The 17,008-nt window shown below is 37.2% G+C and overlaps 1 protein-coding gene across 3 annotated transcripts in view; it reads right to left on the bottom strand.

Annotated features, from left to right (window-relative positions):
- Window positions 1-7,492: 7,492 nt before the first annotated feature.
- Window positions 7,493-17,008, bottom strand: part of ENTPD8 (ectonucleoside triphosphate diphosphohydrolase 8) — a 364,702-nt gene continuing 355,186 nt past the window's right edge. For all 3 annotated transcript variants that reach the window (XM_044058523.1, XM_044058522.1, XM_044058524.1), the window contains 3 exons: window positions 16,789-16,899; window positions 15,618-15,755; window positions 7,493-8,121 (listed from right to left, as the gene is read on the bottom strand). In XM_044058523.1, coding sequence (XP_043914458.1) covers window positions 7,939-8,121; window positions 15,618-15,755; window positions 16,789-16,899 — 432 coding nt within the window. In that variant the 3' untranslated portion in view covers window positions 7,493-7,938. The remainder of the gene's footprint in view (window positions 8,122-15,617; window positions 15,756-16,788; window positions 16,900-17,008) is intronic.

Consider the following 17,008-nt stretch of genomic DNA (forward strand, 5'->3'; position numbering starts at 1 on the left):
TAGAGTAGTTTATTTAGTGATTACCAAAAAGTTTTGGGTTGTTTTTATGTTTATCTTGTAGTTTGGTATAGGCTCACTGACAGAACCCACACTGTGAAAGTAGCAGACTCTAAATCCGACTTCAGACCAGTGACAAGTGGAGTACCACAGGGTTCAGTCCTGGGTCCTCTCTTGTTTGGTATCTACTTTTCCGAAGTGCAGGCTAACACACAAGGTCTTTGGCTAATGAAGTTCGCAGATGACTACAAACTTGGAGCCATAATCGAAACTCCTAATGATGTGGACATCCTACAAAAGGGCCTCACTGAGACGGATGCCTGGTATCAAAGCCATGGCCTCAAGCTCAATGCCAAAAAGTGCATTGTCATCTCCTTTGGTAAAAGCTCTGTACCCATGAACTACCACATAGGTGGTAGTCTACTTAACACCGAAAGTGTGATAAGAGACCTTGGGACACAGGTGGACAGTAGTGTCTTCTTTGATAATCACATTGCCACAGTAGTCAGGAAATCCTTCTGTGTGGCAGACCTCATCACAAAATGTTTCTCATCCAGGAAAAAAGAAGTCATTGTTACCCTCTACTCATCACTCATTAGACCCATTATAGAGTACAATGCCCCTTTTGGTATGTACCTCACAAGACATCTACAACAACTGGGAAGGCTGCAGAAATACCTCACAAAGAGGATTACTGGCCTCAAACAGATTCCCTATGCAGACCGTCTCAAAAAACTCCAGCTTTACTCCGTTGCATATCACCTACTCAGAGGTGATCTCTGCCTAACATACAAAGCTACGTCCAACCCAGAGCTGTTGGACATGCACCACTTAAAGAAATCCCAATCCCTCTGAGCTACACACTCTAGGGACCAAAAACTTGTCACCACAATAAACAAAACATGCTGAAGGGATAGATTCCTGTCCCAGAGATTTCCCATACTCTGGAACAAACTACCTATCTATATCAAACAAAGCTCCTCATTAGCATTCTTCAAGAAACATCTTGATGATTGGATGGGAAATAGGAAATTCACCCCAGGGATCATCACTGTGACTCTGCTCAACAGGGGCACAGGAAAATAATTTTCTTGGGTGGCGAAAGCCAGGGTACCTTTTTGGCTAGGCTTATATAGGCCCTAGGGCCAATAGCCTAGTACCTACCTATGAACCTCTGTTTGCTTATCCTGTTTGACACTGAGTTCTGCAAGGTTTCTAAGATATCTAAATTACTGGAAGGCATTTTGAGTTATATTTTTATACCAAATGTTCCAGGCTTTATCTCTTTTTATCATGATTTTTTTTGTTTCTTTTGCCAGCGATGGTGTGGGGTTGGACCTTACTCTTTTATTACACACTGGTACTAGATTATTTAAGGTCTGTAAAAATATGTTATTAAAGTGTTCTACAGCAGTATGTATTGACATAATTCTAAATACATTCCACTTATGTTGTTTTAGTATTTCATTACAAATATCTTTGCTGAATTTGGTTGTATTTCATATTTGATTATAAATAATATGTTTATCTAGCTTTTGGCGAGTTCTAATGGAGAATGTTGGTATGTGGTCACTTACACTATCTCAGACGCAGCCTACATTTGTGAGTTTGTCTGGCTTGTTTGCAAGAATCCCGTCTAATGTTGATTGTCTCCCTAAAGTTTTATTGATTCTAGTAGGAGTGGTTATTAATTGTCTGAAGCTGTACAAGTTTATGGATTCAGTAGGAGTAGTAGAATTTATGAGTTGCCAGTCTATATTCAAGTCTCCAAGTTTTATAGTTTCATTGTTAATTTGTTGGGATATCCAATACAGGATACTTTCGGCTGCATTAATGTTATTTCCTGGTGGTATATAAATTGCTGTTAAACATATAGTTTTTCAATTGTTGATTTTTAGGAGTGTTATTAAAAGTTCAGCATTGTTAATTTGGTTATTTCCTGTAGAATTGAGGTGATGCTTAGGGTATTTTAATAGAAGACTGTAACACCACCTACATGTTTGTTTTTTCTGTTATGCCTGAGTATATTATATCCTGGGGGGGGGGGTCTCATTATCCTTTATTTCTTTAACCAGGTTTCAATAGCTATGCCTACATCAGGACTGTATTTGGCAAGGTAGGCATGTAGGTCATGGATTTTATTGCACATACTTCTTAGGTTCATATTTAGGTGAGCTGGGTTCTTTTTTTTTGCTGAAATGTATTAGGTGAGTGGTTTATTTTGGGGTTGGAAGTGATGGTTTTATGAACAGTGGATCCTGGGATGGGGTGAATATCTGTACTCATTTTTTGAATGGATATTTTACAGAGAGAAGAGTGTGGCCAGTTATATTTTGGTCTTGGTTTGATATTTCATTATGAATTTAGATACTTAATTTTGAGATATTTATAAAGAAATCAGATGTGGTTTGTTTGTAGAGATAGGGTGTTATCGAGAAAGACAGTCTGGGTAGAAGTTGATATTCTTTGTGAGGACTGGTTGACATCCTAAGTATTTGAAGGAGGTGGATTTGATAATTGGTGATGAAGGCTATTAAAGTGAGGAAGAATCGTACAATAATCTGATTTATGAACATCTTATTCAACCTTGGTTTTATCCTTGTTGTAAATTAGGATTAGAAAATGTTAGCAGGTTACTGGGTTGGTTGTAGAGATGTAGTCTTGGGTTGTAGACTAGAGTGGGTGTTAATACTGGGAGTAATTCTGTTGATTGTTTTACTTCTGGAGGGAATTGATGGTATTGGTTTGAGGAATATGTGGGTGGTGCAATAGATAGACATAGGATAGGGTAGGGGAGTGAAGGGTGTCAGAGTGTTAGCGAGGGCAAATTAAGTGGGTTGAAAATTTGGCAAAGAGACAGAGAAAAAACAATGAGTAACTGAACTTTAATAGCCACAAATCTGCAGCGAGAGATAACTAAAAGGAACAATGCAGTTTAAAAGACCTCTGTGCTAGCAGATGAAAATCTTGATTTTGGTGCTGTGGGACACCATTTTAGTAGAAGAGTTAGTCCATTATCGCCTTGACCTGACTAATGGTGAGAACAGTAAAAAATTGCACGTGACTGAACAACTGTGCAATGTAAGAAGTGAAATGCCAAAACCACCTGAAAATCACTGTGAGCAAAGTACAATAGAACCACTCCAAATGGAGGATTGTGATCAGGTCTCTAATAATAACCAAATTGTAATGTTTAAGAAATTGATGTCAAGAAATTCATCTTGAGAGTATAACAAAACATAGCTTAGGAGGGAATCCTGACATCAATTTCAAGACCATATAACTGATTATGATCAGAGAAACCCAATGCAATTATTTGTAGCACATTGAGCTTTTAGGAGATGAAAGCAAACTAAAGAGCTGTTCCAAATAATGAATCTTGTGTTTGCATGAGACAATGCACTATAAAATTCTGATAGGGAAATCTAGCAGACATGTTGGGTGGCAATACACTGTTTGTGCTGATAAGATGAAAAACAAAATAAATAAAGCAGGTAACAAATCTTATGATAAAGGTAAAAGTGTATTATTGGCAAGAAATACAACATGCTAAGGTGCACCAGGGGAGACTGCTGTTGAAACAGTATAGAGTATTACTGACTGAATGCCAGTTTTTTAGAGGGTTCATTGTAAGCTTTAAACTAGCACATTGAGATACTAGGTGTACCTGAAATGCAAAATAAAATCAAGCAGGATGTAGTTAACCAACTGTTCTTCTCACAGTAATAAAAGTAGTCTATGGAAACAGCTTTCTCAGAGTGTAGATGAGGTTTATTTACAGTGGCAAAGTAAAAGTACTTTCTTGCAATAAAACATGACAAGTACCAGAAATAAAAATCGAGTACATTCACAACAATCATAGCAATCTTTCCAGAATTCATTTTACAGCTGCCGTATTATTTTTCTATGAGGTTTTTTCAAAGTGAAACATTACTTACAATCATTAGAATTATCAACAAGCTTTAAAACAGAGGTAGGGTCCTTTCCAGAATTTCTTTAGTACATGCCAACTACTTCTTGTCTTTTTCAGACTTCAAGGACACCTTCCAGATTTTAGATTTTGAGGACAGCTTTCAGAGTGCATTTATTCTAGAGACTTCTGTTTGGATCCATTTCTCATTTTCTCTCTTTCTTTCAGAGGTTAGGAAACTCAGATCCAATTTCTTCCATAAGTAGCGGTTATTACATTCCCCCAATACATCTGCTCTTCATTGTTTCCAGTGGAGAACCTGTCTCTATATGCTGGTCTCCTCTCTGTGACTAGGAACCCTGGCAGTTCTTTTCTTGTTGGTATTGCTCATTAAAGGTAACACAAAAGAAGCAATACTACCACAAGCAATTTTTTGGGGGGCAGTGTGTGTGTGTGTGTGTGTGTGTGTGTGTGTGTGTGTGTGTGTGTGTGTGTGTGTGTGTGTGTGTCTGTGTGTGTGTGTGTGTATGAAGAAGAAATCATTTGACAGCATTATATTTCTCAATTTATGTATCTACATCTATGTCTATCTATCTATATCTATCTATATTTATTTATCTATATATATATATCCATATATATATATATATATATATATATATATATATATATATATACACACACACACACACACACATATATTAAAGCTATATGTGAGTTCCTGTCATTTTTCAAGTATCTAAGAATAAAAAAGGTCCAAAAGACTTACTCTGAGTGTAAGTGAGTTATTTTGGGGTAGAGCCCACCTATAAACCAGGCTTACGGTTGAAAATTATGCATATTTTAATTAGTATATTAATATCTGTGAAAAGAGCCATGGAGTCTTTTTCAAAGTGGTAAAACAAATGTCATATTATACTGCAACAGTAATCAGATTTCTATTGAATAAAGCTTATAAACAGACAAAGGGGAAAAAGAATCTAATAAATAAACCTGCAGTTCGGTGCCATTTTAATCAAACATCAATAACAAGGGTAGACTTTTTATTTCAGAGATTATTTTGAAAGACAGTCATACCTTTAGGAAGCCATTTAGTGTTGAAAGTAATGAAGCACATAATATTCATTCAAATCAAGGAAGAAAAATGTCACTGAGGGGGCAATAAGTTAAGTAAAAGCTTTTGTTTACGTAGTTCAACAAGTACTTCCAGTTCTGTCAAATTCATAATATCAGAGCAGCTGAGCATAACAATTTGGAAACAATGTTACTTGGTATGTAAAAATCAAAGGTGCTTCAGCAGTTTTATCATTCATGCATGGAATCTTGTACAGTTCTCATAAATGTCACTGTTACGCTTCACTTGATACAAGAGAATATGCATTTTTAAAGGTTACCATATAGGGAACATTATATGCATATTGTTAGAAAAAAATAAAAGGGGACTTTGGCATAGACTAATAGTTAACTAGTTTGCATTTAGAATGTAATTCTTCTTAGAAGTAGAATTGGGACACCAGATAAAACACTGTACTGTCAGACATTAAGCTGCAGCCATGAATGTGAGAATCCAGGCATTTATGCAGTCTACAACTATTTAAATGTAGAAAGGCACTATCAAAGATGACATGATGAACCTAATGACACCAGGCAACATATTACTGCACTGACTTTTGATTGCATGCCTAAGTATTTTATAAATTAAACCACTTTTTCATATCGCCAGCCAATCATAGCTTGAGAAGTAATGGCCTAACTAAACATAAATGCATTTTTTGTTAAATTTAAAATGGATTCAGTTTCACTGTCATAATGTGCTCTCTTTACAAAACAGCATAAAGGCTGAATATTAGCTGAATGTAAGTGATGTTGGTGGGCGTAGTACATAAAAGGTACTCTGCAGTAATTTTGCCTTATCCATGCAGTGTAAGGTTGTACTGAATTCTGCACTGATGAGGACAACACTTTGCTTATACATGTATCAGCTATGATTCATTTCCAAAAGTACCTAGTCTTTGGAACTGTGGTGCAGGTTACTTTACTGGAAAATAGCCATACTCTAGGACACTATCAACGGCCTGTAAACGTGGGACTGCAGAATTGTTATCTGTGTCAAACTGCCTTGGTAAGCTAAAGCAGGAAGCCAGTACTACTAGCCAGATAAGGGGATTTTCACTTTGTAAAGTGTGGTATTGTGATATAACCATACTTGATGTGAGTGCCTATCCCAGGTAGGATCTGCTGGCAGAGCAATGGCTTTTCAAGTTGATTCAGGACCCTACAGTTACACACTGCAACTATCAGTCTTGAATAAAACAACGCCACTGTTAATGAAGTGGAACCTAATCGGTCTTTATGAGCATATATTTCACGTGTCTCATAGGTTCATAGGTGAATACTAGGCTAAGTGCCAATAAGCCAAGGTCAGAACCAAACCCTGTAACTTGTATTTGTGAGGTGAAGACCTTAACCATTATGTTAAACCTGCCAATTAAGAGCTATAGAGTCATATGGGGGAACACATGCCTTTGTCATATCACTCATTCTGCTTTGTGCATGTAATCTAACTGATCTTAACAGAGTCCATAGTTAATAAATGCATGATCCTATTATAAGCCCCCTGCTTACAATACCAAACACATACATTTCAACTGAACATTCTTCAAAAAATGAGATTAGAATTAAAGCCTTCTTTCCTCTTCCAGTCAGTACATTTTTTAACCTGCATGCATCATAAACTACATTGGACTGAAATATTTCTTGGAATTTAATTTAGACATTGTCAGATATAACTTACTAGGAATTTATTAATTATCTGTTACTTATATATAATATTTCATCATGGAACAATAGGAAATAGTGCAGCCTTTTTAGTCTCTTTAATGTGACTAAAGAGAAAGGATCACAGACTTTCTGGGAGACACAATATTAGAACATTTCTATAAATATTGGATGGGTTGATTTAGATTTTTAATAATTTAGACATCTCTCTAGCTATTATGCATTCATTTATCATACAGATGTGGCCATAAAATTGACCTAGCTGGTGTGAGAAAAACTATAGGAGTGTGCTGACTTTTATTCACAGCTCTGATCTTAAACATGAATCTTACCGCAGAACATTCTATATTAATAAAGGACACTTGTCAAAATAAGAGTAAATATTATCTATGGTATTATCCAAGTTATTCTCATTAGGGGTAATACATCATTATCAACCATGGAATGGGTAAGGCCACTCTCTAACCAAATGAGATTGGTTAATTCTAGCCCCAAAAAAGGAAATGGGCTAGGCTTAAAACAGCCCACAGGGGTAGCTAGCCTTGAACTTACCTATGAACATATGACCTATGAAGCAATCCCAAAGTCTCCATCATTCGTTATAGTAGTCTTTTCCATGGAGTATATAATGGCCATGTCTTTTGAAAACATCATATTCCTATTCCGTATTTAATATGCAATCAACCTGCTTGAAGGGATCAATTGGATTACATCAGTTTTGGAAATCTGAAGTATTTCACTGATATTATGTTAAAACATTCATTGAATAATTTGAAATACAACAAAGAATTTGGAATCCATTGGATCAAAGATTGTCACATCTCTGTTTATTATATATATTATATTCCAAACGTTATCTCTCTGTCTCTGCAATAAGTCAATATTCAGACAGTGTAGTTTGTAGGTATTTAATTGTTCATAAGCTGAAAACAGTCAATGGCAAATTGTGAAGCTGTCATACAAATGTCCATTTTGGAATGGGAGCTCACAATATTAGCATGCAAAAAGTAGTTTAAGAAAGTTAAGAGGTACTTTTGCTTCCATATTCTAAAGCTCATAGATGTTTTCCGGTATCTTCTCATTTGCTCATGATTTTCAAAAGTTAATAGTGGGTGTTTGGCATGAGAAAGAGACCACAATGACGTGTTTTTACTTGCAATGTCAAGAAAGAAATGTTCCATTTGAAATGATGTGTTTACATGCCTAGAAAACCCAGATAGATTATATACTCCTTTCTAAGGCAGCCAGGTTGCTTAGGTAAATATATGTACAAGTAAGAGAACGATACATAGGGCAATGGTAAAGACAATGAAAAAAATGGCTGCGGCCCAGATACTATATTGGTGTCCAAGTATGGTTGGTGGTCCCTCTGCTGGGATCATGTTGGTGAGATTAAGCATGTACCCCAAAGTCCATCCAATGTCAGTGTTGCCAGCCTAGGAACAAAAACAAATATGGCAGAATAAGATAAATTTCATTAAACACTTTGCAGTCCTTTTCCTGTTACAATTGAAAATCTTTAAAGAACACGGTTTAAAATTCATTTAGAGTCCACCAGGTAATGTTTAGAGTCCAAAAGGTTCTGATTTTCCATACATTTGATTTTGTTATACTTTTTAATATACCTTTTCAAAACTTAATATCTTTAAAATGTACCTGATGTCCATGTTTAAAAGCACACTTCATCTACTTTTCCTCCGTCATTCATAATGAATTTATTTGCTCATATGTTTTGCTCATTCCAAATAGGACCGTTTTTCATGCTCAAAGTAATTCTGTTTTAGTGATAATTAATTTTCTATGGTGCGGCTGGTTAGACTGTTACGCAAAAAAAAAAAAACTTTTTTATTGTACTATGCTTACAGATGCAAGTACATTTGCATTTCTTAAGATAATTTGATATCCTGGTCTGTCAGCTTGTGCTGGGCAGTTGTGCTTGGAGGCACATAGTCTCAATGAATCCTAGTAAACCCACTATAACAGTATTACATGTTTTCTATCGTAGTAGAGTAGTACAGCGCAAAAAAATCAATTTGAGATTATTTATTTTGCAATCAAAAGTATTTTTTCAGAAGGGATATAAGAAACAGATAATATTGAACTCTACAGCTCAGTAAATTACTCATATATATTATAAATGAACAGTTTTATTTACTTCTGCTCCTTGTATCCCCGCCCCTTTTTTTGCATACTAGAATGTTTTGTCCAGATTGCTATACTTTCTCACTAGGCTAAGAATAGAAAGTAAGTACATCTTTTTTTTTTTTTGGCAGGCCAGGGTGAGAAAGGGGAGGAAGCTGAGGCATGAAGACTTGTCAAAGAGGCAAATATATGTTTGTGTATGGCTTGGAAGATATTGGTGATGGACTACATTAGTAAACAGGTTATCGGGGACAGATCCACAAAGCCACTATATGCAGACAATGTGGTATTACATGCAGGCTCTTAACAAGAACTTCAGCAAATGATTGGGGAATAGAATGCAAAACTGAAGGCACACTGGTTGAAACTGAGTACAAATAAGACAGTTGTAATGGCATCAAATGGGGGAAACTGAAGAAACGCAGAGGTGAGATAGAAGGGAAACTATGGGAACAGATTAGCAGCTTCAAGTATCTGGGATGGTTGGTTGCGGAGAAGGGAAGTCTGAATGAGGTGGTCAAAGCTGGAATCAGAGAGGCTGCAGCCAATTGGAACAGAGTGTTGGTGTGGTGTGTCAGTAAAATGCCAAATAAGCTGAAAAATAAGGTGCACTAAACAGTGATGTGACCAGTACGTCGTGCACAAAATATTGATGTGACCAGTACGTTGTGCACAAAATAGTGATGTGACCAGTACGTCGTGCACAAAATAGTGATGTGACCAGTACGTTGTGCACAAAATAGTGATGTGACCATGTGCACAAAATAGTGATGTGACCAGTACGTCGTGCACAAAATAGTGATGTGACCAGTACATCTGTATGGTACAGAAACCTGGGCAGGATGGAGATAATCTGCATGAGATGGGTGGTAGGATGCACATTGCGGTTCAGATGAAGAACTATGTACATCAGAGCAGAAGCCCAAGTAGCTCCAATTGCAGAAACGTTCAAAGAGAGTAGATTGCAATGATTTGGGGCAGACAAGAAGAAGTCAAGAGGAAACAAGGGCATCCAGCAAACAGATGGATGGATTGTGAGAGTGGAGACCTGTGGCAGTCAGGTATGACTGCTGAAGACAGTAGGACAGTGGCACTGAACAGAGAGAGAGAGAGGGATGGCAACAGTTGATGCAACACCCTGACCCCATGTAAAAAATGGGGAAAGGGGTTGATGATGATGATGTGTACAACGTAGAAGTTAAATTGTAATCATTATGAACACATCAGTCTGGCATTTTCTATTTTATATTACAACAGAACGAAAAACACCAGTGAGCTGGAGTCACCAAATGGATGCACAATAAAAGAAAACCGATGAAATAGTAACAAACTTCTTTAATGGACCATGAAATAAAAACCACATTAACCACATTAAGCCCTTTCATCCACTGATGTGGACGTCATCAGAATGCCAATTAAACTAGCATATCAGTATATTTGAAAACTTTTTGGCGCCAAACTCCGCCTTCTTCCTCACAGTATGTTAAAGCAACATCGCTCTCAACTAATGTTACAATAGTCGCTAGCTTGCAGCACATAATCTGTCAACTAATGCAATGAATAAATCATATATATCAACAGTTATACCACAGTAATAATAATAATAATAAATCTATAATAAATAGTTACTATATATCATAACACATATTTACTTGACATCGCTATAAATTAAAAATGTCCATATGGTTAAAAAGTTAATACATGAATAATAAATATATTAAGATATAAAAAAAAATTGGTAAATAATAAGGCATATAAAGATTAATAAATGATAAGGCATGGAATGTACTTGATGAGAAAAAACAACTGATGAAAACTATCTGAAGTTGATCAGATACATAACCCTAACGTTATCGATCATAATAAATACTATAAAATGAGTCAATCCTTTTACAAACTAACGTAATTCTAAAATAGGTTTGATAGTAAGATATTCATTCAGTCCTGGTTTCCTTCCTGCATTTGTAAAAATTTGCCATATTACCTCTTTCCTGTTCAATAGGGCTTTATAGTTCCCTCCTTTAGGATCTATTTTCACCTGGTCAATAATAGCAAATTTAAAAACATGATTCTCCCCATAATCAAAAATATGTCTGCTTAAAGCATTGTTCATATCTTTAGTTTTTATACAATATAAATGGTCATATATCTGTTTTTTGAACTGGTGTTCCATTTTTTCCAATATAGAAACCGGAACATGACATACATTTAGCCAAATATACAATGTTTTTAGTAAAACAATTGCCCTGTCTAAATTTTATAATTGTTCTATTGACATTGTCCAAAATGACACAGTCTGACTCCAGAATTGAATGACACTGATTACATGAGCCACTGTTGATATATACGATTTATTGATTGCATTAGTTGACAGATTATGTGCCGCAAGCTAGCGACTATTGTAACATTAGTTGAGAGCGATGTTGCTTTAACATACTGTGAGGAAGAAGGCGGAGTTTGGCGCCAAAATGTTTTCAAATATACTGATATGCTATTTTAATTGGCATTCTGATGACGTCCACATCAGTGGATGAAAGCGCTTAATGTGGTTTTTATTTCACGGTCCATTAAAGAAGTTTGTTACTATTTCATCGGTTTTCTTTTATTGTGCATCCATTTGGTGACTCTAGCTCACTGGTGTTTTTTCATTCTATTGTCGTTTTGCTGGTGTGGTGATTTTATTTTTATATTACAGACTGATACGCAGTCCAGCATTATACTCTTCCTGGTACCTTCTAGAAATCCGGAAACATTAAAATAACTTATAGCAAGAGATGTCCCACTATAATCTATATATAAACACATTATCAGGGCACCACTCAAAACTCCTGTTCCTCTGGCCCAGTACTACTTATTGTGCCCACTGATTTCTCAGTACAGAGATGAGGCTTGGTCATGGCATGGCTATCATCCAGGCAGCCACTGAGGGACTTTTCTGATGCTAATTAAATGCATCCTTTTGGCAGCTAAAGTGTTCCTGCAAAATTAAGGACCTGCTATGCTTTTCACAAAGCACTTGACTGCATACATAGACATGCTGTAATGGATACAGAGAATACATGCTGGTCAGTATAAACAAATACACAGGCCTGTATAATACGTACTCTGACATTTCTCTGCCAATGAGTTTAGGCAATGCAGTAGACTGCACTATCACTCTCCCCCAGGATGGGTGATAGGTGGCACAACTTATGTGGTTATCTCCCACCTTTCCCAACAGGGTCCTCCATTGTCAGGGTCACTGATTTGTCTTTAGCTGGGTGGGCTATAGTCAGGGCTTCCTCCCTATGTGCCATGGAGCTAACTTGTTTGTTTATTTATTTATAATATTGCTCTGGAACTTACTTTTATACAGAAATTTTACTATTAACCATCTATATTAGGAGACATGTTTTGTGGAAGCTTTACCCAGTGTGGCACTGCAGTTATAGACATTCAATGTAGCTCATGCTAAATATCTATAGAATTCCCAGCACTCCAAAGGCAAAAAAGAAGGAGATACTCAGAGTTCTGTGGATCACTTTGCTAGAATGATCTGCAAGTTCGCTTTTCTCCGCTTCTCTGCCTGTATCTCTGTCTTACAGACAAGCTACAGATCCTCTGTAAATGACAGTGTAGTCTCATCTACTGCATTGTACAAGTGCCGTACATTTGTGCTATGCCTTATTACCCTTTTGTGTGATGTTAGCAATCACTAGGTAGACTAAGGGATTTGACTTACTGTGAGTTACAGTGAAAAGCTGCAGGTGGTGGTATGATCTTAATATTCCTTTCGGGGGGGGTTGCGCTGGTGACCAGTTGTGAGATGTATGATAAGGTCACCGATGGCTTACGTCTAAGAATTTGCAGATTTCCTCAGAGGTGGTTATACTTAATGAGGATGTACATCGGGTGAATCTCCCGAATGGATGGCATTTTTATGACATTCATCTCTGTAGGTAATTCAATATCCTTTGGCATCCCATCATGTTTACTTAAAACGTCAACTGAAAGATTATGATATGACTCTGGTACCTATCCTTTGAAGAAGTCTTCCTGGCATTGACCTAACCTGTACCTCTTCTGTCTTAGACGATTACCTATTTTTCTTTCCATACTGCTTTACTTTGCAAAATAAATCATCAGAACTTTGATCCTCTTGAGATAATATTTTTTTTCATCTCTTCTTCTTCTTCCACTGTTTTCTTAATAGTAAACTTAAATCATTTAAGGTGTAGTTTCATAATTATCATTTTTCCTTCTCATACATTCATTTGCTAGCCACCAAGGTGACTAATTTCTTCCTGTCCTGTTGCTAGTGAAATGTTGTATTTCTCCTGATTATAAAAACAAAGAAAATTTAAGAATCCATTTTATTGGACCTGCCAAGATGTTGGAGAAACTAATGGCTCAGAAATTTAAACTGCAGGAGTCTTACTGCTAGTGTTGAAAACTGGCATTCCATCAATTTTATATCTTCAATTAATTCTGAGGTGGATGCAGCACAAAGACTGCATGAACAAAGCACACAAAACAAAGAAATCAAGTCCCACATACAATCTTTTTACCAGAACAAGGTCCTTCTTCTGTTCTTGTTTCTTTGTCAGATAACCACACTCTATTAGTATTTGAGCAACTCACTGTTAAATACGGCTTGTCACTGCTAACATCTGTATGGGGTACCAAAGCTTTACTTTTCCTAGCTCCTACATCTGACACATGACCTCAGCTCATATGCATTGGGGTATATAGACAGACATAATCGCATGGATTCTCAGACTATTGTCAAGCCAGTGGCCTGAATATTATTGAGACAGGAGACTGGTCAGCTAGGAGGGATGTAGCTCAAATAGGTAAGAAAACTTCACCATTCCCATTTAACAGAGCAGAGGTTAACGCAAAGGGGGGAAAAGAATATGAATGTTGAAGTGAGGTAGAGAACAGAGGATGGAGGGGGATGGCATACTGTAACAGTGATCAGTAGAACATCTACTGTTACGGTAAATTCTTATACAACTGTACTATGTCCTGACTGAAATCACTGTTGTAGTTTTCTTGACATATGCATGATTCCCAGAGCTGAAGGAGGAAAGAAGGGTGGTTATCTACTGAGTAAAAGAGTTGATCAGCAGTCTATACAGAACTGACCAAGCAACGGCTACCCTGAACCTGGAAAAAGCATAATTTTTTTATCATTTGGTAAAGGTGTGCACAGAGGTCCAAGTGGCAGTCTTTAAGACAGACCTGGAGTCTATTCCTTTGTGGAATGCCCCTGAGGAAGCTGCTGCCCCTAGTGGAATATGCTTTAGGGCAGAAAAGGTGGACTGAAATGAGTCATGGAAAGCCTCTAGGGCAGGAGAGACTGGAGAAGGGGCAGGAGTACCCATCTCTAAGAGAATGTAATACCTCTTCTGTACATCAGAGATCTGCATAGATTACAATTTAAAGTGCTTCATCATGCTCTGTATTGTCTTCCCAGAGGAAGCTTCCTCAATAGGAGAATCCAGTGAGATGGAGTCCTCTTCATCAGAAGAGACTTTCCCTGGAGAATGAAGCTGAGATGAATAGTCCAGATTATGGTCAGAGTGGTAGTCCTGCTCATCATCAGAAGAAGAGGAAACCAGGGTAGGTTTTTTAGGAGTAGCTTGTGGTTGCTGAGACCCAAAGGATGGAGATTTCAAAGACATAAAGACATAATAGCTTTGAGCAAGCCCTATGAGATGCCTATTCCTCTAGTTGCTGAGGGAGATACCACACGTCTTGTCTTCTGTTTTTTTTTTTTTTTTTAGGCAAGATGTCCAATTGGATGAGATGCAGAGGTTCAAAACTCTGAATGACTTCTATTGGAGAGCGTGCAAATCTCTCACTAACTAAAATTTCAGGGACACTGTGAAATCCCTCAGAAATTATGAGAAACGGTTCCTTGGGCATATCTGCAGTCTGCAAGACTTCATGAGCCATAGCAGCCTCCAACAGGGTGTTGGTAGTGAGCAACTGAAAAGTATGTCAGAGTCAGAAGTGTTGGACTGTGGATCCATTACAGGCCTATTTATTTTTTTCTAAGGTGATAGAGGGGGTGTCTGAAGATGCAGATTCTGCCATTTTGGACAGGGCCAAGCATTTAAGATGGCGGTTCTCTAGAAAGTTATTGAGAGTGAAAGACCATGAACTAAAGGTTTTGGAAACAGGATTGACAGACACAGCAAGATTTGTGCTCATGTTCTGGGCCTAGGCATAAAAAACATTTGATATGCAAGTCCTTGTACAGAATCTGCCAACTGCGCTTGCTGCTCCTAGCTGACATTTAACAACTTTCAGCAGAACAGCATAAGTAAAAAGGAAGGCTCCCCAACTAGGCACTTACCTAGATAAATGATCGAATCAAAGGTACCAATAACCAAACGGCAAACTGTCTAACTGATGCAAGACCTGCATTCGGGCTGGCAGCAAGATAGTCTGAGGATCCATGCTCGTATGTCCATCTGTATTCCCCAATGCATACAGGGTGAAGTCGTACATCAGATGTACAATCTAGGGAAGTTAAAGCTTTGGTACCCTGGCTGGACATCAGTGGTGACAGCCCATATATCAGGAATACTGCAGTGATTTCAGTCAGGACATCACCTGTGACACAACACAGCTAAAATGTCACACTTTAAGACATAGACAGAGCATGTATAAGAGGTTGTACTCTTCATAGATTACTAATCTCTGCCTGTCACATTGGACTCTAACATGATTAGGACACCTTTTACTGGAGTGTATACTAAATGGGGGAGGCTGGAATGACACAACAAATATTCATGCTTACCTTTTGCTGGAATGTGAGAGTGTACCAGTTATCTGCATTAAATTTGTATGCGTCCAAAAGCATTGTGAGAATAAAGTTTGCTACAGAGCAGTAGTCACGCAGTCTGTCTGCCGCTTCGTTTGGATAACTGCTTTTTAGCTGCATGAGAAAAACAAAATCCTAAGTGTCAGAGCTTAGTTTGGCAAACAGCTAATATGTAGAATATCATTAGGAAACTTTGACTTACATTTGCATTTTGCTAGTGTAATTACAATCAAGCTTTTCCAAAGTTACTTTTAATAAGCCAGTCTCCAAACTAATAGTTTAAACCAGTTCAGTACTGAAAAAAATCTACTACAGGCATGGAGAGAAACACTGTCTAATGTATTTTTTATTTAATAGCATTGCAGGAATGTTTTCTTGGGACCTTCTCTAATAGCCTTTAAAACATGTTACACTGCTTCACAAGGTGCAAACAATTTTACTCACTGCTGAGAAGTAATAAATCATTTTTAAGAATACATTTTTAAGAATGTGCTCTTCAGTTCCCTACATGGTTTTCTAACATCGACAGCAATAGTAATTTTTTGATTTGGCCAAAAACTGGTTATTTAGCCTGGAGGCAGTACAACTGCAAGTCTGTAACCAATTTGTTGGTAAACATGGCTGTAAAAAACTAACATTGCAGTTTGGGAACTATTTTAACAGATACACCCATTAACAAAACAGTAGAAATACTTTCCTGCAGCTATTAATTACCGATAACAGATTCATCATTTATCTTTGTCCATGCCTGGCAGTTCTGCATTTGTGTTAAGTTGCCAATTTGTGTGTGTGTGTGTGTGGGGGGGGGGGGGGGACTCCAGACTATAATATTCTGAATTTCTTTTAAAGATTATTATACAAATATGTACAATACACATGGTGCCAAGTCTGTTTTTTTAATAATAAAACAAAACAGAAAAAAATGCTTTCTCCCATCATGATCTTTGTGCATCATCTTGTAACGACCCGTAACTCACATTTATGGAATTTACTAACAGTAGTGACTAGAATGCAGAATCTGATTTGGTTTCTCAGTATTTTAAAGACTTCATTTCAGTAAAATCTGGAACCTTGGAATAAATCTTGCCTCACTGGCACTGCATATTCTGACTTCACTTGCATGAGTTACATAGTACTGCATACTTACATCTGACCAGTTCTGAGAGCAGTGGTTTTGTATAGTTGCATTTACAGTGGCTAGTGTCTGTCCTGTTGTCAAGTTAAAAAAACTGAAGGTGTAGTAGAAGGCAGAGAAAGCCTAAAAGTGAGAAAGAAAAAAGATGAGATTTAAATTTGGTGTTATATATTTTTTCTATTATTTGCTGGGCATACCACTTTAATGGCATTAAAACTTACAGATACAATAT

The sequence above is a fragment of the Protopterus annectens genome, chromosome 16.part0 (assembly GCF_019279795.1).
Source record: "Protopterus annectens isolate FY-2018-M chromosome 16.part0, PAN1.0, whole genome shotgun sequence".
NCBI classification, from domain to species: domain Eukaryota; kingdom Metazoa; phylum Chordata; order Ceratodontiformes; family Protopteridae; genus Protopterus; species Protopterus annectens.